A 23,665-nucleotide genomic window follows, 5' to 3' on the forward strand; every position below is an offset into this window, starting at 1 on the left:
TGCATACAATCCACCACCCACTCCGACGGAAATATCCTTGATCTTGTCTTCTCCAACCGATGTGCTCCCCACAACCTCACTAACACCCCCTTCCCTCTCTCTGACCACAACCTGATCACCTTCTCTATCTCCTCGTCCTCCAACGCCTACCCCTCCAAATGTCACACTACTACCAGCCGTAACCTCCGCAACCTTAACCCTGCCTCCCTCCACTCTGCAGCTGATCAACTCCACGACCGCATCCTCCCCTTGTCCTGCCCCGACTTGGCTTTGACCGCCTACAACAATGCGCTCTCAACAGCCCTTGACTCACTAGCGCCTTTAACCACACGCAACACCAGACCCCGACCGCTCCAGCCCTGGCAGACTGATCACACCAAAACCCTCAAACGACAAAGTCGTGCCCTGGAGCGACTATGGCGCAAAACCAAATCCAAACAAGCCTTCACCCGCTACAAATCTGCCTTCCGCACCTACACCTCCTCCCTCCATGCTGCCAAACAGGCCTACTTCTTGACCCTCATCAAGGCCCTCTCCTCCAATCCTTGCCGACTCTTCTCTGCCTTCAACTCTCTACTCTCTCCACCCCCACCTCCACCCAGCACCTCACTCACTGCCCTTGAGATTGCCAATCACTTCAAAAACAAAATTGACACAATTCGCAAGGACATTGCCGCAACTCACACGCCCTCTCAACCTGTCCCCTCTCACACAGCTACCCCCTTATCCCCCCTCCCCCTCGACATAACCCGCAGGGACTTCGTCGCTGCTCAAACTCTCTCCAACCCCCTTCACCCTCACTCAGCTACCCCCTCATCACCCCTCTCCCACGGCCCCACCACTGCTCTGACCTCCTCTTCCACCCCACCCTACATTCCTCATACTGAAGCTCCCCCAACACTCCACACCTTTGACCTTACTACCATCGAGGAAGTCTCCAAGACCCTCTCTGATGCCCGCCTCACCACCTGCCCCCTCGACCCTATCCCCTCACAACTCCTACGACCTTCCTCCTCCTCCATCCTACGCTCCCTCACCCACATCTTCAATCTCTCCCTCTCCTCAGGCACTTTCCCCTCCCCTCTGAAACATGCACACATCACCCCCATACTTAAAAAGCCCTCCCTGGACCCCAATGACCCGAACAACCTCAGACCCATCTCCCTGCTCCCATTTACATCTAAACTCCTCGAGCGCCTAGTCTACACCCGCCTATGCTCTCACCTCAACGACAACAACCTCCTCGATCCCCTACAGTCCGGCTTCCGTCCCCTACACTCCACCGAAACTGCCTTACTCAAACTCTCCAACGACCTGCTAACCGCCAAAGCTAATGGACACTATTCAGTGCTCCTACTCCTTGACCTCTCTGCGGCCTTCGACACAGTCGACCACCCCCTCCTCCTCAAAAAACTACACTCCCTCGGCCTCAGAGATTCTGCTCTCTCCTGGATCTCATCCTACCTGTCACAACGCTCTTTCAGCGTTACCTATAATGCTACCACCTCCCCCTCACTCCCCCTCTCTGTTGGGGTCCCTCAAGGCTCTGTCCTCGGGCCCCTTCTCTTCTCCATCTATACCTCCTCCCTTGGCCAACTCATACACTCTCACGGCTTCAACTACCACCTCTATGCCGACGACACACAAATCTATCTCTCAACCCCCCACCTCACCCCCTTGGTCTCAGCCCGAATCACACACCTACTGAACGACATATCAGACTGGATGTCGCTCCACTTCCTTAAATTGAACCTCTCCAAAACCGAGTTTCTTGTCTTCCCCCCAGCCCGGACACCACCCCCCATTGATTTCTCCGTCACATCCAACAACGCTACCATCAAACCCGCCCTGCAGGCCAGAGTACTGGGTGTCATTCTGGACTCCAACCTATCCTTCCAGCCCCAAGTCCAATCTTTAACAAACTCGTGCAGACTCCACCTCCGCAACATCGCCAAAATCCGCACGTTCCTAACCCCAGAAACCACTAAACAGCTCATCCACTCCCTCATCATATCACGACTCGACTACTGCAACTCCCTCCTCACTGGCCTGCCTCGCCGCTGGCTATCCCCTCTTCAGTCCATCCTGAACACGGCTGCCAGACTCATTCACCTTTCCAACCGCTCTGTCTCCGCCACCCCCCTCTGCCAATCCCTCCACTGGCTTCCGATTGCGCAACGGATCAAATTCAAAATCCTAACGCTGACGTACAAAGCTGTCCACCATACTGCCCCGAACTACATCACTGACCTAATATCCAAGTACCGCCCAGCACGCACACTCCGCTCCTCACAAGACCTCCTTCTCTCTAGTTCCCTGGTCTCCTCCTCCCATGCCCGCCTCCAGGACTTCTCCAGGGTGTCACCCATCCTCTGGAACTCCCTGCCCCAACCCATCAGATTATCACCTACTCTCCTCTCCTTTAAGCGCACCCTGAAAACCCATCTCTTCAGGGAAGCCTACCCCACCCCCTGCTAACTTGCCTCCCTCCTCCACTCTTCCTACCACTCCATCCCCCACAGCTATCTCCTCCTGTGCCACCACCCCCTCCCTCCTAGATTGTAAGCTCGAAAGAGCAGGGCCCTTGATCCCCTCATGTTTTGCATTGTATTGGTATTGTTCTGTCACATGTTCTGTCTCCCTTTGTAATGTACAGCGCTGAGCGAACTATTGGCGCTTTATAAATACTGTATAATAATAATAATAATAATAATAATCTTTCACTCTCACCATACTCATTTGTATTAGCATTCTAGGGAAACGCATATTATCTCCCAAGTCAGAAGCAGTTGTTTTATTTGTTTGGGGTTTTTTTTGTTTGTTTTTTTAATCTTCTAGCAAGCTTCCTTTAGTCGCTGCAAGCATTGGAGACCTTTACCTGAACCCCACTATTGGGAAAAAGCAGGGTTGACCTCTAATGTGGGCTGATGGCATTGGGCTCTGCTAAGGTGTCTGCTAGAAAGCTTTGGTGTAAAGTGTGGGTTAGCCACAGAGTGCTTTACAGGTCCAGGGCTATGGTGCCCCCATCTGGTGGAACCCTGTCCCTGAGTACTCAGAGAGCATAACAACCATGAGGGCAAAGGATATCCAGATGGAGAATGTCCCTAGGTTCCTCCCTATCTTTCTCCAGTGTGCCATGAATGGAGGGGACTGCAGAGCATCTCAGAAATACTTCTTGGTAAGTCAAAGCTTTGCCCTTTATTTGGGCGAGCCTATCATGTGTTTTACTGCTTCGGAGAGTGCCCTAAGGTGTGAACTCTGCAGAGTCGGCTATGACACTGGCCATTGGGAGGTAATCCTCCAAACCAGCAAGCAAGTCGTCCTCGCAATGAGGGCGAATTCCTACTTGTCAAAGTGGGGGACATCTGTTAGCTCATTTCAGGAAAGGATACAAGGATTTTACTTAAACCTCTTCATTGCTTCCAAAGCAAAAGGGGGGCATTCATCCTTCTTCCCATTTTGGATCTAAAGGTTCTCAACTTCCTTCAGGTACAAAAATTGATGGAATGGAAGGCCAGTCATTGCCTTCCTCTGTCAGGGGGGCTTCTGTGGACCTCAAATATGCCTTCTTGCATGTCCCCATCTTTCCAGGACATTAATAGCCCCTTCCTTTTTTAGGCTTGGGTTTCCACCAAGGTGCCAGCCCCTGTATTTGACCTGGTTTGCTCTCAAGGGATTTCCTCAGTGATATACCTGAATTATCTAATGAGGGAACAGTCAGCACAGACTCTGCCAGTCAATATACAGCAACTCTTCAAACTCTGCAGACCTTCAGGTGGATCCTGAACCACCAGATGCAAGCACACATAGTTAGCTGATACATAGTTTGGAGTAACTAGGTCTTCTCCTGGAAACTTTTGTCCAGGGTATTCTTTCTGCAAGAAAAAAATCCATGCTTTCCAGACTCATATTAAGACACTACAGCCCAGGATCCATCTGACCCTCTTCTTTTGCATTAGGGACCTGGGATTAACCACTTTCAGTCACACTTTTACCCCCTTCCTGTCCAGGCCAATTTTCAGCTTTCAGTGCTATCACACTTTAAATGACAATTGCATGGTCATGCAACACTGTACCCATATAATTTTTTTAGCATTTTCTAGAGACAGATAAAGCTTTATTTTGGTGGTGTTTATTCATCACTGGGATTTTTATTTTGTTTGCTATGTAAATTAAAATGTCCAAAAATTTTGAAAAGTTTTTTCTTATAAAATTTTGCAAATTAATAGTATTTCATCATAAATTTTGGCCAAAATGTATTCCATTATATTTCTAGTAAAAAAAAAAATAACCCAAATTAGTTTATAACCAAAATTTATAATTTTAAACTTTTTTTTTTTTATATTTTTATTTTTTTTTTACATACTGTCACCCTAGCAGTACAGTGTCACCATGGTGACACTGTACTACTTGTGGGGGGTGATGAAGATTTTTTTTTTTTTTTCACACTGATTGCTTTTACACCCATAAAGGATGTAAAAGCAATAATTTCTCCTTTTCTCTAGCTGTATTCTTGAAGCCATTGAGAACTACTGAGTGAGCTGTGATTGGTCACAGCTTGTCACATGGTACAAGGCTGTTGTGAATAGCCTTGTACCATGTGACCTCTGTGATCATTCACAGATTTCACACGTAGTAAGCAATGATGTCACAAGTGACATCTTGCTTACTACTTTGCATGTGATCACTGATTGGCCAATCAGCGATCACATGATCGGGACCTCGTACAGAGATCCCATCTGACGATCGGTGCTCCACTGTGTCCGGAAGACACAGCGTGCACCGGATCGCGGTGCTGCACGCTCCCAGGGAGCACTGGACCACATACGCCTGACCTCCAAACCAGGTTTGTCAGGGACCAACTTCTCACTGGTCTGGAAGGATCTGAAGTTTGCCAGTCTGTCAGATGGGAGAGTTCTGGACACACTTGGTACAAGAGCTTGGTCACTGGAGGAAGCTTGTTTTTTCCAAATCAGTAATCTGGAAAGAGTGATTTGATTATCCCTTCAACAAGGGACCTTTTTTGTAAAATCATCCAAACCGTATTCATCCAACCAATGCCACAGCCAGTAGTTTACATCAACTATTTTGGAGGGACTTGAAGTCTCCCAGCTCAGATAAGCTCAGATTTTGGCTTGGGCAGAACTTCATGTTCCAGCCCTGTCTACTGTGCATTTCCCAGATGTGGAGTTTTGGCAAGTGAACTTCCTTAGTTGTCAGCGTCTGGACAGTCTCCTCATCCCGAAGTGTTTCAAGGCTTACTGCCTTCCAGTTTCAAAAACAATCTGCACTCATTTGTCTCCTTTTCCAGGGAATCTTTAGCTTATGCAGTAGATACTCTGGTGACTCTGTGGGATCAGTTCGATCTGATGCCATTCCTCCTCCGAAGCTGCTTCTTTGCCTGCTCTGCATGATAGATGTGGAGAGCATTCTGATGAATCTCATCACTCCGAACTGGCCCCGGTGGTTATTGTTCTTGAGTCTAGCCACATTTCTGCAGACTCTCTCTGTGGGCCCTCACAGATTCTGTCTGGATCTTGACTCACAAGGACCATTATGCCATCCTGCTTCTTGGTTGCTGACTTTAATGGCCTGGCTGTTGAAGTCCAGCTTTTTAATGATGGGGCCTCCAGTTACTTCTATAGTCTTAAAATCTAGCAAATAAACTTCAAGCAAAGTCTACCATTGCACCTGGAAATCACACTTCTCATGGTGCAAGACAAGAAATTGCTATCCAGGGAAATACCTCTTGGGATGAATCCTGTCTTGTCTCTAGTCTGGTGTGGAGTATTAAGGGTCAGATCTCAGTCAAAATTCTTTTTCAAAGACCGCTTGCCTTTCACCCCTTAGTGGAAGACTTTGTACAGGATGTCGCTCGCACTGTTTTTCTCCTATCAGGGATATTGCCCTGCCAACAAATTTCCACCCTTCCCAGTCAAAGTGCACTCCACTAGATCAGTTTGTGTTTCATGGGCTTTTAAGCATCAGGCATGTGTATCTCAAATTTACAAGCGTTCCACCTACTCTTCTGTTCATGCGTTTGTGAAGTTTTACCAGGTGGATGTTAAGGTCTCATCCAATGCAGGCTTTTGTCATAAGATTTTAAGGTAGTACTGTGAGCTTTTAGCCCCTTTTTCACCTGTGGGTTTCTCATGGGCCTGTTAGAAATTATTTGCTCTGTCGCCTTAGAGGAGTGTGCTACCTTAGTACAGAGTGTGTCACACTTGGAGAGCCTGTTTAAGGAGAAGATGGATACCACTTCTGGAGCTCAGGTGAAGGTTCTTTGTAAGGAAACGGCAGAAGGATGAGGACCTCATGCATTCTGCGGTAACCATCCAGAGCCTCTGCAGGAGCCTGGAAAAGAGATATGCTGACATCATTTATTCAGACCATATATTAAGGAACCAGTTCACAGTTGAAGACTGGCCCAGTCCGGATAACCCTGCGAGAGAAATTTGAGGTGCAGCCTACCATCTCCTTCCATGATGCTGTGTTGGATGCGGTTGCACGGGAACAAGAAGAGGCGGAAGCAACAGTGGCAATAACAAAGAAATATGAACCTGCATATCTCAAGGAGGAAGCCCTGGCATCTTCACCCCTGTCAGCCCTGCAAACTGCACTGACAAAGCAAGCTCAGGATGTTGCCATCTTAATACAAGAGCCTCCTCCTAAAAAGGAATCGCCCCCACCTTTTAGAGAAGTGATAACATGCTTTTCAGGGACCCTTTGAAGGACAGGAAATGCTGGTGGTGTGGCCTTGTATAGCAAAGAACTGTGGGTGGTGAAGATTCAGAAATCCTTCCATTCCGTTGTTAAACTACTGACTCCAGGGGCAGAGGAATGACCCCCGGGACAGAAAATTCAAAGTCCAAGCAAGATGGAGGACATGGTATCACAGAGCCCAGTGGTATCCTCTCTAGTCACTGGGTCAGAGGTCACTGTCATGGAGTGTGATTTTTATTTTTTAATTTTTTTTTATGTGCAGAGATTTGGAGTTGGGAACAACTAGACCCCTGCTGGCTGTCCCTCAGAGCAGTCAATAATTTACCTATCCTGAGGATCCAAATCAAGGACCAAGTGGTGTAGTGGTTAGATTAGTGGTGGCCTAGTAAATTCCACAGTGCCTGTTTGTGCTGGGCATGAATGTTTTGAAAGACCTTAAGTTACCTCACCTGTTGGCCAAATAGAAACATTTTGGCCAGCAGGCCTTTGCCTGTGGCCTGCAACCAGTGTAGTGTAGAGTGCTCCAAGGTCTATTAGGCCCAATGTAGGGCAACCAAGAAACAACCTGAGCAAGTAAGTGTGGTCCATATACCTCCCAAGCAAATGTTACTCTTGGCACCCCTGAAAAAGGTTGGTCTGGTCATTCCCTTTTGGAGTTCACCAGAAGCTATAGGGGGCCACCATTATCGTGGAACCCTGCAAGGATCCCATGCTGGCATGGGAGTGGCTGGTGAACCATACCCTGTCCAAGGTCCACCTGGGAAGAGCCTTGGTGCAACTCTGGGAACAATGCCAATCTCACTGCCTAGGCACTCCACATTGGTTGATCTCTACGCAGTATCTTGTCATTACATCTCTGAAGCCCAACCCAGTGTGAAAGCAGTTTGCAAAAGAAGAAGAAAAGCACCTCTAACTGCAGTATAAAGGACATTTATTCAGGAACAATGTAAAAACACTCACATGGTAAAAGTGTAAAGGAAGCTTGTTGGTATAATGGAGTATCAAATGATGACCGTGTCCTCGCTGGGAATGCCATGGTCCATGCTGGGGGAGACTGTAGATGGATGAAAGAAGCTGGAAGCGTGTGTAAGTCTTGGAAGATGTCGTTGAAATGCACCCTGGAGCACAACGTCAGCGTGATGATGTGGGAGGGACCAGCATGCAAAGTGATGTGTTTTGGAGCATATGCAAGGCCAATGGAGAGCAAGTGCGCTCCCTTCTCATTCATAGGCTGATGCAATAATGGGAAGTAAGTGTGTGTGTGTGTGTATATGTATATATGTGTGTGTGTGTGTGTGTGTGTGTGTTTGTGTATGTATATGTATGTATATATATATATATATATGTATATGTATATGTGTGTATGTATATGTATATGTGTGTATGTATATGTATATGTGTGTATGTGTGTATATATATATATATATATATATATATATATATATATATATACATACACCTAATGACGATTAACATTTAGTATATACATAGCAAAATTACTAAGGAAGGTAATGAAATAAACTAAAAAATAAATGATAGTGAAAAATATTGAGTTAATAATAATGAAATAAAATTAAAACAAAATAAAAAAGAAATAGAAAAAATGAAGATAATACCAATGTGTGTGTATATATACATGAGGAATATATATAAACAAATCAATATATAGATTTATATGGAGTATACAGTCATGGCCGAAATTGTTGGCACCCTTGATATTTTTCCTGAAAATCAAGTATTTCACACAAAAAAGGTATTGCATTAACACATGTTTTGCTATACACATGTTTATTCCCTTTGTATGTATTGGAACAAATATAAAACAGAGGCAGAAAAGCAAATATGACATAATGTCACACAAAACCCCAAAAATGGGCTGGACAAAAGTATTGGCACCCTTAACTTAATATTTGGTTGCACACCCTTTGGAAAACATAACTGAAATCAGTCGCTTCCTATAACCATCAATAAGCTTCTGACACCTCTCACCCGGAATTTTGGACCACTCTTCCTTTGCAAACAGCTCCAGGTCTCTCTTATTGGAAGGACACCTTTTCCCAACAGCAATTTTAAGATCTCTCCACAGGTGTTCAATGGGATTTAGATCTGGGCTCATTGCTGGCCACTTCAGAACTCTCCAGCGCTTCTTTGCCATCCATTTCTGAGTGCTTTTTGACGTATGTTTGGGGTCATTGTCCTGCTGGAAGACCCAGGATCTTGGACGCAAACCCAGCTTTCTGACACTGGGCCCTACAGTGCGACCCAAAATCCTTTGGTAATCCTCAGATTTCATGATGCCTTGCACACAGTCAAGGCACCCAGTGCCAGAGGCAGCAAAACAACCCCAAAACATCATTGAACCTCCACCATATTTTACCGTAGGTACTGTGTTTTGTTCTTTGTAGGCCTCATTCCGTTTTCGGTAAACAGTAGAATGATGTGCTTTACCGAAAAGCTCTATCTTGGTCTCATCTGTCCACAAGACGTTTTCCCAGAAGGCTTTTGGCTTACTCAAGTACATTTTGGCAAACTGTAGTCTTGCTTTTTTATGTCTCTGTGTCAGCAGTGGGGTCCTCCTGGGTCTCCTGCCATAGCGTTTCATTTCATTTAAATGTCGACGGATAGTTCGCGCTGACACTGATGCTCCCTGAGCCTGCAGGACAGCTTGAATGTCTTTGGAACATGTTTGGGGCTGCTTATCCACCATCCGGACTATTCTGCGTTGCAATCTTTCATCAATTTTCCTCATCCGTCCACGACCAGGGAGATTAGCTACAGTGCCATGGGTTGCAAACTTCTTGATAATGTTGCGCACTGTGGACAAAGGCAAATCTAGTTCTCTGGAGATGGACTTGTAACCTTGAGATTGTTGATATTTTGCCACAATTTTGGTTCTCAGGTCCTCAGACAGTTCTCGTCTCCTCTTTCTGTTGTCCATGCTTAGTGTGGCACAGACAGACACACAATGCAAAGGTTAAGTGAACGTCTCTCCTTTTTATCTGCTTTCAGGTGTGATTTCTATATTGCCCACACCTGTTACTTGCCCCAGGTGAGTTTACAGGAGCATCACATGCTTGTAACATTCTTATTTATCCGCAGTTGTGAAAGGGTGCCAATACTTTTGTCCAGCCCATTTTTGGAGGTTTGTGTGACATTATGTCGAATTTGCTTTCTTTCCTCCCTTTTTTTGTTTTGTCCCAATACACACAAAGGGAATAAACATGTGTATAGCAAAACATGTGTTAATGCAATACGTTTCGTGAGAAATACATGATTTCCTGGAGAAATATCAAGGGTGCCAACAATTTCGGCCATGACTGTATATAAAAGATACATATGTGCACTTGTAAATAAATGAATAGATATTTTTCACATACAAAATGCTAATGGTAAATGTATAACTGTAATGATGCAATGTATTGGTAAAAGTAGGGAATAATTAATGAAAACTAATAAACAGTAAAGAATTGATTAATTGATAATAAATAAGGCTGTAGTGATTGGTTTGGACATATTGCAAATCACCCATATATAAAATTACATTATAGGATGGTGCTGACATCTAATTCCTCATTAAGTCCACTCGGGAACAATGTGTCCAACATAAAGATCCAGTATGCTTCTTGGGAGCACAACCTTAAACGCTCAGATTCAGGAAGATGTTTAGAGATGACTTCTATGATCCAAACTTTTAAATCTGTTGTGGATTTCTGATGGAATTCTAAAAAATGACGTGGGACACTGTTAGTCCTTACCATCTTCAATAAGCCGACGTTCCCTAAATCTAACACACAATGGTCTAATAGTTTGGCCTATATAAACTAGGCCACAAGGCCAAGTCAGGCAATAGACTACATAATCAATAGAACCGTTATAGCAATCACTCAAAACATGAGTTTTACCCTTGGTTGTAAAGGTTTTTTTGACCGTGCTCTACAAATTTACAAGTCTTACACAATGCCTTTTTTACATTGATACATGCCTTTTATTGGTAGTAGGCAAAGTGGATTATTGGTAAATGAAGGATTGTATTTGCTAGGAGCTATTTATTTTTCAGGCTAGGGGCCTTCCTGTAAGTGAATCTGGGTTTATCTATAACATTCTGTAGATGAGGGTCTTGAAGTAAAATAGACCAATGTTTTTGGATAATGCTTTCCATTTGACAATATTGCTGATGAAATCTGGTAAGGAATCTGACAGAGGTGTTCGCTTAATTTTTGTGGGGTTTAAGTGGTTTACCATGTTGGTAAAAAGAAAAAGCCTTTTTCACCAAAGTGGATGGGTAACCTTTCTGTCTGAGAATTTATTTTTAAGTATTTGGCTCTGCATAATGTAGTCTGAGTCCGAGGTGCAATTCTGTCTTAAACTGCAGAACTGTCCTTTGGGAATGTGTTGTATCCACCTGGGAAGATGGCAGCTGGTATAATGTAAATAAGAATTACCAGCTACTGATTTGAAATAACTTTTGACGTGTGTAATGTTGTTTGTGATACATATCTGGATCCAAAAAAGCAAGTGCATCTTTTGTGTTGCACTGAAGTAAAGGACAGACCTAAAGGAATTGGAGTTGCAATGGGCCACAAAATCCTCAACCTGCACAGGGGTGCCATCCCAGATGATCAGCATGTCGTCTATATAGCGTCCATAATAAACAACGTGTTGCAAAAGGATTATTGCACCAGATATAATTGTCCTCCCAGAAACTCATGGTCAAATTAGCATAGGAGGGGTGCCATGGATTTGAAGATAAAAGTAATTGTCAGAAGTGAAATAATTATGTTTAAGACAAAAGGACGTAGCATTTGTAATAAAAGATGCTTGTTTGGGATTAAAAGAGGGATCCATGGATAAATATTGTTGTATGGCCGTAAGGCCTACCTCATGTGGTATGGATGTATAGTGAGTTTACATCCAGGGATACCCAATAGTAATTGGGCTCCCAGGTGTAAGGCGCAAAAAGTTCTAACAAGTGTGTGCTGTCTCTGATATAGGATTGTTGAGCTTGAGCAAGGGGTTGTAGAAAAATGTCTACATATTGTGAGAAACCACTGGTGATGCTCTGTGGTCGCCACATTTTGTCTACCCGAAGGATTGGTTTGGTTTTCATGGATTTTCGGTAAGAAATAGAAATATTGGGTACTGTAAAAATCTCTAGCCAAAAAAATGGCTTCCTGTTTATCTGTAATTCCATCTTGTAAAGCTATAGTAACTAGTTGCGAAGTCTCAAGTTTTAAATTCAGGTAATGGATCCTTAAGTAATTGTGTAAAGTGTGCGTATCAGATAATCTGAAGGCTTCTAGTAGATAGTCAGTCAGATATATTAAGGAGGACAATACCCCAACCCTTATCTGCTGGTTTTAGAACGATGTTGGGATTATCTGTTTAGAATTTTTAAAGCCTCTCTCTAGAATTTAAGTTCAAAGATGGACGTCTAGTGCCAGAGGGTAATTTTTGCATAATTTTAGTAAATTCTGAATAAACCACCCTAAAAAATAACTTTCTAGATGGGGCCCCTTGACATGTAATGGCTAAAAAACAGACTTTGGCCTTAAAACAGTATGTGTAATGGGTAAAGTGGTGTTTGGATTCCGGGTGAAAATAACGAAATCTAACTTGCTGGGATCCAAAACATCTGAATGGGAATCAGAATAAAGCTGTTCCAAGAGTTAAAGGCACTCCAAATCAGTAGATGTAGGAGAACCTGAAACGGGACCACTAACTGTGTCCTCATGGCCTAAGTTCTTAAACAACCGTATGTTAAATCTTTTGAGGGTTTAATTGTGAACATATTTATTTTGATCTTTAAAGAGAGAGAAGAGATTAGGTGAGGAAGTAGGTGCAAAATTAAGACCTCTATTGAGTAGGGAGATATCAAAATCAGACAAATGATGGGTAGATAAATTTAAAGATTTTTATAGTCTGTGCTGTTTGCTCTTTTTTGTTTATTTTGGAGGTTTTTTTTTTGGATCTACTTTTTACCCCCTCTACAGCCTCTTCTGTGTGCTTTCTTTTTAGTGAGTTAATTGGAGGGGAGCAGAGTCCTAAAAAAAGAAGGGGAATGACAAGCGGAGGAATTGGGTAATGAGGAGTGGTGATTAGAAGTTGTATTAGCAGGTAAAATTAGAAGTGAAGGAATGGGAAGATCAGTATTACTATTTGGTAGTGGGGTTGGAAGTAATATGGATGTCTAGCATGGAATTTATCCCTCTTAGATGGAGGAATGTGTATACAAGTAGATGGTGATACTGAGCCAGAAACAGGAGTAGATTTGGTGTGTATATACACGTTTAACCATATGGTTACTAGAATTCTTGAAGTTGGAAGATACCATAGAGGATGTTATAGTAGACGGAGTATATTTATGGTCCTTTTATTGAATTGTGATAATGTTGAATATAGGGTCTATTAGAACATTTAACTGGAGCAGTGGGGCCTAGGTCGGAATTGTGAGTGGTACCTGAAGGTGGAGCAATGTTTAAATCCATTAAGGAAGGGATGTTTTTGGTTTTACTTTTTTTACAGGAAGCAGTTTGCTCCCATCTACAGGTAGCTATTGCATCCTGGAATGAGACCCAATACAAGTCATTACTGGAACACCTGGACATTTCCTTCAAAGACTTTTTTTTTTTTCTACCCAGACTGCTTCATCTGCTGCAGGGAAAAACACATACAAGTGCTTGCCAGCAGTCCAGAAGATGATGGGTTCACCAAAACCATTGACGCCCAATCCACACAGGAGATGTACCATCCATCTGAGAGCGATAATATCACATTTCCCCAGTACTGCGCCAAGAGGTAAAGGATTTACTACAGAGTGGAGTGATGCAGGAAAGCTACAGTCTTTGGGCTGCCCCTGTGGTCCTGTTGAGAAAGAAGAATAGCAGTCTACAGACACGGAGGGGAGTCTCCAGCGTTTGGGCGCTCTCTTGGCCCAAGTGCAGGATGGACAAGAGAGGGTGATCGTATATGCCAGCAGGATTCTCCTGCCTGCCACTGAAAATAACCCTCACAAATATAGCTCTTTTAAGGTTGAGTTACTCTCCTTGGTTTGGCCATCACTGAGAAATTTGCAGAATATCTCATGGGGGGCCGACATCAAAGTTTTAACAGACAACCCCCTAGCCTATCTGGAAACCATGAAGTTGGGGGCATTGGAACAGAGGTGGGCAGCCCTCCTGACATGATTCAAGTTCAAGATCCACTATCTGCCAGGGAAGCTTAACAGGCATGCCGCTGCTCTGTCCCAAGTTCATGTGGAATACTCAGGGGAGGATGTGGACTCTAACCTGGAGGACATAGAGCTCGCTCCTGTTCTGCCTGTGCCAGCCACTTTACGCATCATCGAAAGACAAGATTTGAACCTATAGACCAAGGCTGCAGAACTTTAGGTCAGGAGGAATGGGCGCAAATTCAGCAAAGAGACCCAGACCTGATGCAAGTACAGAACTACCACTCCTGAAAGCACAAACCGACTTCCCAAGAGTGTCATAAGTGGTCCCATGTTACACCGGTCATCCTAAGACAATTGGATTGGCTGGAATTGCGGGACGAGATACTCTACAGTTAGGCATGTATCCCCATCAAGCAGTAGGATATTCTCCAAGTTGGGCTTCCCCAATCACATATCCTTCAAATCTGTCAGATGCTTCACGTGGCAATCAGCCATTTTGGGGTAGATCAGACTGAGTCACTAGCTTGAAGATACTACTTCTGCCCCTACTTTTTGGTCTGGGTACAGAAAGCTTGCCAGGAGTGCTAAAGTTGCATTATACACAGGGCTCCCCCTTAGAAGACAACGCTTGTGGCAACCTCTGAACTTTTTAAATTAGCAACCATGGACTTTTTGAGGCTCTCCGGCGCATCCTCTGGTTAGCCATATCTGTTTTCATCAACCACTTCACCAAGTTCCTTGCCACTTGTGGCCTCCGAGTCACTATCTGACGATGAACCTGTATCAAATGACTCTAATCGATAGACAGCGCCTATTGGGGTCTCCTTGCCTGTTATGCTGGCTGTGTTGTTTGAATGTGTTTTATTCTGCCTTGGCTATGCTCTTATTGCACTTTTATAACTGGTGTTGTGATTGCCATGTTGCGATGCTGAGGACCGCATCTGTTAAAGAGGAGGAGAGTGTAGGCAGATGCAGTCTGCTTTCTCCGCTGTAGATGGCACCCAACTGGGGCGGTATCACAGCCTGGAGAGGAAGTCGGGAGAAACTCTGTTTCTCTATGGTTTCCTGGTTCCTGAAGGCGGGGTTTCTGTGGTTTCCTGGTTCCTGAAGGCAGTGTTCTGGTTGGCTCTTCTGCATCTATGTGACCATCTTTAAGTCAGCAGAGTCTTTAAAAGTCTTTTGCTCACAAGGTTTGGCATGCATTTTGTGAAGTGGTTTGGATAGGGAAAGAGCAACAGCCTGTCAGGGAAAGTGATAGCATCAGGGAAGGTTTCGTGATGAGTAGGGACTCTCAATCCTTTACTGTAGCCTCCCTTTTTGTATCAGACCAGCCAGGTTGCACTTCATTCTCTGAAGACAGATTCTGTCAGTGCATCTTTTCTCGCTGACCCTCTGTCAAGAACTGTTACCCTTATCTGTGCTCTTCCACTGGGGTTGTTTATGGTTGGCATTTTCTGCAATACAAGTTCTAGTTTATCTACATATCTGTTTTTACTGCCGCTGCTGCACCCTCCCACACATGCATTATACATAGTCAAGGTGGAACAGCTATCCACGTTTCTAGACTGTTCTGACTGGTGTAAACCCCTAATCACAAGCCGGAGTAGGAGGGGTATGTCTGTCAAACTCCTGATAGATGTGTGTCAGTGCTTAGGCCCTTTTTTTCTAGTCTCAGAGGTCTAAGTGCTCTATTTCCAATTGGAAATTATAAGCTAAAGGTACTTTTCGGTAGACACCTCATTAAAATGCAGAGCTGTATGCAGTATAACGCTAAATGTATTTTATAGAGTAGAAACCTGTGTGCAAATCTTTGTAAATTGTTATCCTAAAAATGCTGAAAATAATTGGTAAAAAGTAACATTTGGAAAATGCAGCTGATCCATACAAAAGCATTAAAAGTGGTAATAAAGGTTGAAAAAAACAAAGCAAAAACCCTGCATGGTAAAGGCATAATGTGCTTGTATGCATTGCAAACTAGCACAATGTGAATTACCTTGAAGCAAAGTCCTTCAGCGGCGTGCTTTCACTGGTGCAGAGGCTTCCATCTTCACCCGATCATCCTTCTGGGTTTGTGGGCTGCGGCCATTTAAATGGCTGAGCCGAGATGTCATTCAGCCGTAGCACACAGTTCTGAAGGAATGGCATGGGTATGTGGTTCCTTCAGAGCGCATGCTCCGGTGACGTCACTGGCTGCTGCTCCCTCGAAAATCTAAGGGGTGCACATTTAGGAGATATTCATTTTACCTACAGGTAAGCTTTATTATCAGCTTACCTGTTGGTAAGAATAAACAGAGTTTACTACCACTGTAATAAATTGAGAAGCAAAGTGTGTTAATGTTAACAAATAATGCACAGTAGTGATACCACATATTGTATGTTATGCAGTAGTACTTTGAACCTTTTAATACAGTATGTTCTCAATTAAGAGAGTTAAATGGCAATGCTGTGTCTTCAAAGCAGCTTTATTTCACCAAGTGGTTTGTAGCTCGGACTAACTGCAGTAATGAAAAGACAAACTAAGTTCAGGAATAGCCACATCTCCTATGATTGTAAATGTATGGAAAAAGAGAGACTCTAGCAAACTGCTGGTTACCTTTTGCGCCTTCCAGAAAACACATTTATGGAAGTCAACAGGCACAAGGAAGTTTTATTTTACAGATAAGTTAACCTTTTAGTAAAAAATAATACATGCACATTTTTTTTTTTTTTGCAGGTAAAAAAAGTATCGCTGGTGCCATGCAGGTCTCCTGCATATCTGTCCTATGGCATGTACGAGCAAGCAGATGTAGGAACAGGAAGAATCCATGAACTACCATGGCACTCCACATCGCCATGGTAGTTCATTGAGAACTACAAGCTGACAGCCGCGGGGGGGGATCCCCTGCTAGCTGACAAAGCGGGGTTTGGGGGGGGGGGGCGGGAGCCAGTCAGAGCCTAACTTTTTACATGTTACACCCTAAATATGGTGTAACACGTTATGAAAGGTAAACTTGTCCTTTAAGAATTTAACAGGCTAATTTTTTCTTTCCGTCTTCCTTCTTTTTTTTTTTTTTTTTTTTTTTTTTTCTCAGGAAAATCATGGCAAGAAAATTGTTTGAAGTTGGGGGTATGCCGTTTTCATATATATTGTCTATATGTTCGTGTATTCTATATGGAAAGGTCCTCAAACATAGATGTTGTCTAATATTACTGTGTTGTATATTCTTATCTCATAATACTGCATTATATATCTACATACAATAGGCCAAAAATTTACTTCCATTAGTAGATAGATGCCAGTGTAATAAACCATTGAATTTGGATCTTTGCACTTCGTATCGGGATAAAAACTCTAACAAGTGGCCATCACCATTGCAGCTCTTCCCCCATGAACCCCTATACTTGTAATATCTGATATTTTTTAAAGGAAACCTATATGAGAGAAATGGGATGCTGCCATGCTGATCCAATGCCTTTTAGTACTTTTGAGTCAGTCCTTTTAGTACTTTTGAGTCAGTCAGACAAGTCATCAGGACGTCAATTGCTGCATGCCTATTTCAAGTCATTGACTTAGAGTAGTACATTTATATGAATAACGTGAGAGCAAAGTAACGCGTTTGGGTTAAGCAAAGCAAAACTGCAACCACTTGGATCATGTAGGTTGAAGGACACCACTCAACCAAGTCCGGTGCTAGTATAATAGGTTAAGATATGTGGCCTCAGCCAGTGCTGCTCCAGCCATGCCCACTAATGTGTTTCGCCCTGCCCACCAGGGCTTGGTCACAAAGCTCTAATCTATTATACTAGCACCGGGCTTGGTTGAGCGGCGTCCTGCAACCTACACGTCAGCACTTTTAGAATAGTGAACTTGATGCCTGCTCCCACCTCCTGGTCACCAGTAGGGAAATTTTTCACCCTCTACTTGGAGCAGTTCTGCAAGCTCTTCATAACCACTCAGATCAGTTTCTACCTAGCATAAGTACGGTGCACATGAGCAGGACATTTCAAAGAACAATATGGTGCAAAGAGTTCCCCCGAACATTTTACCAGCTATTCAGCAGAAAAACAAAATCTAACCTTTAAAAAATTCTATTTAAAGTGTTACCAAACCCACAACAGTAAAATCAGTCTGTATATGTAGTAAAGCATGCAGGTTATACTCACTGTGAAACCTAATCCTCTGCATTGTGTAAAAACGCTGTTTGATCCTGTCTTATCTGATCCTTCCCTTCTTCCAGTGCCCCCTCTTATCTCCTGATAAGACGTGTGGATTGCTAGAAGTTTGTTTTGTTTTTTTTGTCTTTGGGAGAGTGCATGTGATCAGCACAGAGCCAATCAGCACTGTCCTGACAGATAAGGGGTTCTGCATCCTTCTAGAACAAAATGAAAACTCCTCCTACAAGCTTTAACCAGTGCTCTGCTGGACACTGATAGAAGTCACAAGACTGCTCCAACTGCTGCTGAAAAAATGTATTTAGCAGTTTATATTTACTAAAATAGTTGCATTTCCATGTTCTGTGTACTGTTGGAGAACAGATATACTGAATGCAAGGTCCTGGGTTTAGTAACACTTTAAAAGAGAGGTTTGTGTTGCATTCAATTGCAAATATATCTAAAGCTTCACTGCAACTCCAAGACATCTCTGTAAAGTGTAGTCCCTAACTCCAGGCTTTTAGGTTGGCAATGGCAGCGTACAGCACATTTCCTTTAAGCAGCCTAGTCTGGCTACAAAATCTCCCCTAGATTTACCAACATCCCTTTTTGTATTCATACCAGTGTTTCTTTCTATGTTTCTATCTTCTGTAGACTACGATGGTCAGGTTGCCATTTCTGAAGCCTTGTGCAGAATGACGCCTAGAAAAATGAGAGAGAACCTTGTTCGCCGGTGGTTTGATGACACCTTTTTTGCAAATGCTTTTCTTGAGATAAATGACAAGGACTTTGAAACAGTAGGTGTCATAAGGTCTTTATACCATAAACTGCAGTAACCCAGTGCAGCTAGGCTGCAATCCTGATTGATGTGGGTCAGTGTGGTCATTACACTGTCTCTTTAAAGTTGGCAAATACAGAACATTTTCTAATGTCATCCGTCTCAACTCCAGTGGATAAAGTACATTTGTCCTACACCTTACCCACACATTATATTTATTATCAGACTGCTGGTTGTTAATCAGCATATTAATATTTAAAAAATGCAACAACTTTTAAGAGTGAAGACAAACTGGAAAAACTTTGAAAGATAATTAACATTTTTTCATGTATGGAAGTGCATTTTGTTCTGTAAAAAATTTTTGGATGACCTGTATCTCTTCAACAATAATATATTTTTTTATATATATTTAAAACCAGGTATTTTACTTGGCTTTGCAAATCCTATGCACAAATTGTGAATCGTAACAAATCATTCGACTGGATGGACCAGTAAATATAATTTCATTCATCAATTAGCTGAATAAAATAGTTTTTTCATGAGTGGTATGACTGCATATTGACTTACTGTCTGGCTGTCTCCACACCCTCCGCTACAGCCAAATAAAACCGTGCCCCATGCCTGAAACTCCAGGAGTAGCTGATGGAAGGGTCAGCTCTTTCTTCTGCTTTTCCCCAAACATGACCCTCAAAAGAGCCAACACTGCTCATTGAACATTTTCACAATTCAATTTACCTATGATAACGGATGTGGGCCACCATAACTCAACTTGTTAGGGCCAATATCAATTATAATCTGAGCAGAACTGTACAAGGTCTTTTCACTTGTCTGCCTTTTTTGCTGACTAGTTGGCTACTTGACCTGTCAGTGCAATCATTTGTACTGTGCAAATGCTTCTGGCTTCTTTATGGCAATAAACTACTTCCAAATGCATATAGTTATTACTATAGGGTTCAATTTTTATCATTTTCAGTTATATTCAGCTGTCGTTTTAATCAATTTAATTTTCATGTATAATTATATTTTTAAAAATTTACATTTTTAAATCTCAAACAGGAATTGAACTTTGGAAGCTGTTCTTTCCATGCCCCCCCCCCCCACCCCATAAGAAAGGCAGCAGAGTATTGCATGTGTCCTTCCTGCAGCTGTTTTTTTTTTTTTTTTTGTTTTTTGTTTTTTTGTTACTGGAGGGGGAATTCCAGACAAAAGTAAAATTTTCCAGTTAGGCATAACTGGCCATTCTGGATGTTGGCAAGGCTACATTTTTTTTTTTTTCAAATTTGGATTTTTTAAGTTTACACTGGCGATGCATTGAACATCACTTGTTGGGTTGTGGTAGAGCATACACACCTACATTTATTAGCAAAATTTTAACAATGGGGGAGATTTACTGAAACTGGTGCACTCAGAATGTGGTGCAGCTGTGCATGATAGACAATCCAGCTTCTAACTTCAGTTTGGAAAATACAATCTGGAGGCTGATTGGTTTCTATGCAGAGCTGCACCAGATTTTGCATACTCTAGTTTTAGTAAATTTCCCCAATGTATCTAATAACATTTGGATGTGTTGCTATTTCCTTTAGTGGTGCACCGAAATGAATATTCAGGTGCTGAAACCGATACTGAAAATTCAGAATGCACGTGGCCGAAAACCCTAATGTATGTGGGGAGGCTCAAATTTCTTTTTGTATTTTTTTTTTCTAACTTTAGTGTGTATTTTTATTTATTTTTTAACTTATGATTTTATTGCTATCACATAGGGGACCAATAGTCCCCTATGTGATAGTATGAGTGACAGGCCCTTTTTATAGGGGGGAGGGGGGGACTGTGTGCAAGGAGGGGGCAGGAGAGGAGCAGTATATACAGTGAGGGAGCAGTGTATATACTGAGGCTCCCTCACTGGCTGCCCCTATATGTCACTGCCGTTTTTTAAATGTAATTACCGGCTTTTTTTCCCTTCACTATAGCTCCAAGAAGGAGCTGGCATTCTCCCTGTCTCACCTCCACTGACTAACACTGGGCATGCGCAAAGCATCACTGCGCAGCTACACCTGCAGCAGGAGGGAGCAGCGCAACCCACATATCTCTATGGTGAGGACAGAGTAGGGAACCAAGTTTCCACAGCTGCATCTACTGTCTCTACTGCACCGGCCAATGGAAACTGGACAGCGGTATTTTCGGGCATCGGTCGGTATTTTTACATCGGCAAAAGGCTGTTTTCGGCCGAAACCGGCAACCAAAATTTTGGTGCACCCCTAATTTCCTTAATTGAAAATAAAAATTGGGCAGAGCTGCAAATTGTGTGAATGAATTTTTGCTGATGAGTTGTGAAACCTTGTTTTCTTTTCTAGGACTGCAGGATATTTTTGAATTGCCTTAATTTGAGGTCACAGGATGCAGTAAGGTACGCATGGAACCAAAAGTGTGTTGTATGAATAAAAAAAAAACAGCAGTTGTTTAAACTCGCTACACAATATATTTTATTCAAGTTGCAATGTTGGTTTTAAGCCAGACATAAATATCAGCTCCATTCATTAATAGAGATTTACTTTAGATTGTACGCCCCTGGAGGGTCAGGGACTGATGTGAATGTAATATATATGGTATACTCTATATCTGTCACTGTGTAAATTTACGGAGCTATACAAGTACCTGTAATAAATAGTTAGAGATGTTAGGTTTTATTTTTTTAACCAATTATTTATGACCGTGCTAGTTTTAGAGCAGATAAAAAAATTGCCATTTTTCAATGCATCTGCCCAAATGTTTAGAAAATTGTGCTGGTTGGTCACATGCTGAAAGACGCACTAAAGCTTTTAGCCACACATATTCAAAATGGTATTAAATATTGTCCCACAGAATTGAGTTATGTGGGCTTGCCTTATTCCTGAATAACTTAACATCGTACCATGGATCATGATAGTAAACTGCCACTTAAAGCTCTCAGACATGGTATATTACATGTCTTGTATGCATGAATGCATAGATTTATTTATTTATTTATTTATTTTATTTAATTTGTTTTCTTTTACATTTGTTTTTCTTTTATTTATTTATTTTTTTTCCTTAGTTTTTTTTCTCTTATTTTGGTTTCAGTTGTCTGTTTTGCACACAAACTTTGTGCATGCTGCCATCTAATGGCCATAGATGAAAATACGTAATTTTTTTTTCCAGGGAAGAATTGGCATTATTTTGCTCATTGCTGTTTTTATCTGCATTCAATTTTTCCTTTTTCTTAAACATGCTAATTTAAGTAGCTTGTGGGCAGCAGGTACCAAATAGCTTTTGATTGACTATATCAAATTCCACCTTGAAGATTTTATTAATATAAATTGAAAGTATGTTTTAGCAAGCTTTACTTTTTATATCTTTATTGGGTGTCTTGTATCTTATGGTTTCAGAGTCTACACCTATCCATGTATTGATGCTTTTGCTGACGCAGAAAAGGTAAAATTGATGTTGTGTGTTTAATGATCTGACCTAAGCAGTTTTGTGTAGTAAGTCTTTGTAAGCATAGTTTATATATAGAAAATGGATGCTAATTAAAACTAGATTTGCTGTCGTAGGTGAGTCCTGAATGCAGTCAAAGATTCATGGTTACTAGCTACATACCAGTTAAAGACCTACTCTTTCTACCCTGACTTTAATAAGGCTGCTTTCACACTGATCTGATTTTTGTAACACAAAAAGAGAAGAAAAACTGAAGAAAAATGCATGACCATTAAGTCCTATGGAACTCTTCACACTGGACAGTTGTGGGTCCTGCAAGCTGTATTTATTGTGCATGTTTGGTGGAGTAAAAAAAAAAAAAGCACCAAAAATGCATCAGCTCATTGAAATGAACACAAAATGCAACAATGCACCCAAGCTTGCGTTTTGTGGTGAGTTTTTTTAAGTCACTTCCTTTTTTCACAGGTGCAACCCACACCGGAAATGCTACAGAAACACGATAAAACATGGCAAAAACGCATATGCGTTTTTCAAGTGCAGCAGTGTGAAAGTAGACACACAGACACTTGTATCAAAAAGGGAAAATTGACACACATGAATTATAGAAAATTACTCCCTAGCACCAGTTTCCCAAAATTCAAACATGACCTACAGCTTGATTCACAGAAATGCTAAGTAGAACCGTCTTAGTGTCAAAAATGTTGTTTGCAGCTAAACATCCAATTTTTGGATGCCTGTCGCCTGTTTGTGTGACTATAAAGTATGTTGTGTAACTACATTCCTTGAGACCAGGATTTTTGGGCATACAGTCTGTAACCTAGTGATTACTATCTCACTTAAACTGTTGTCTGTGGATTAACTTTATGCAACACATTTTCTCATGCTAAGGGAATGTTTTCTACGTTCCCTGTTTGATAGCTAGCAGCGTGTACAGGAGCCCACTGCTAGCTGACACACCACACTGAACCTGACAGCTCTGGTCCATGATAACAATTGAGAACCCATGCAGCATGGTTCCTGATCATTTTATAACTTTGGCAGTGATCATTCACAAGCTGTGAGGTTTGTTGACCTAAAAAAAGCAGCAAGGGGACTCTTGCCCTTTTGTAGGGAAGAAATGATCTCATTGCAGAGGTACGACAAGGTCCCTATTGACCATTAACAAAGTGCATGCTTTCTGCTGATTGACTCATTAGCAGGGGGTATGTCAGACCTTCACAAAAGAAATAGCTGCTGCTGCTTCCCCACAGAGAGCAAGGGTCCCGTTCTGAATCTGCTGGCAGGAAACATGCTTTACTACTCAGGCTGTGGCTGATTTCTAAAGAAAACAAACTACGATATTAGGCTTTTAATTTTTGTCACAATAACTGACTTGTACTGACACTGCGAACGTGGTCTGGGCATCTAGGTTT

At 42.3% G+C, this 23,665-nt stretch overlaps 1 protein-coding gene across 1 annotated transcript in view; it reads left to right on the plus strand.

Moving 5' to 3' along the window:
- The window catches only part of SYCP2L (synaptonemal complex protein 2 like), a 146,621-nt gene that overhangs the window by 16,611 nt on the left and 106,345 nt on the right, over positions 1-23,665 (plus strand). The window contains exons 8-11 of the mRNA XM_089682145.1: positions 16,966-17,000; positions 18,680-18,822; positions 21,155-21,207; positions 22,205-22,250. Coding sequence (XP_089538271.1) covers positions 16,966-17,000; positions 18,680-18,822; positions 21,155-21,207; positions 22,205-22,250 — 277 coding nt within the window. The remainder of the gene's footprint in view (positions 1-16,965; positions 17,001-18,679; positions 18,823-21,154; positions 21,208-22,204; positions 22,251-23,665) is intronic.

Source organism: Staurois parvus, unplaced genomic scaffold (assembly GCF_062004578.1).
Source record: "Staurois parvus isolate SC_StPar_1 unplaced genomic scaffold, SC_StPar_1.0 ptg000287l, whole genome shotgun sequence".
Taxonomy (NCBI): Eukaryota; Metazoa; Chordata; class Amphibia; order Anura; family Ranidae; genus Staurois; species Staurois parvus.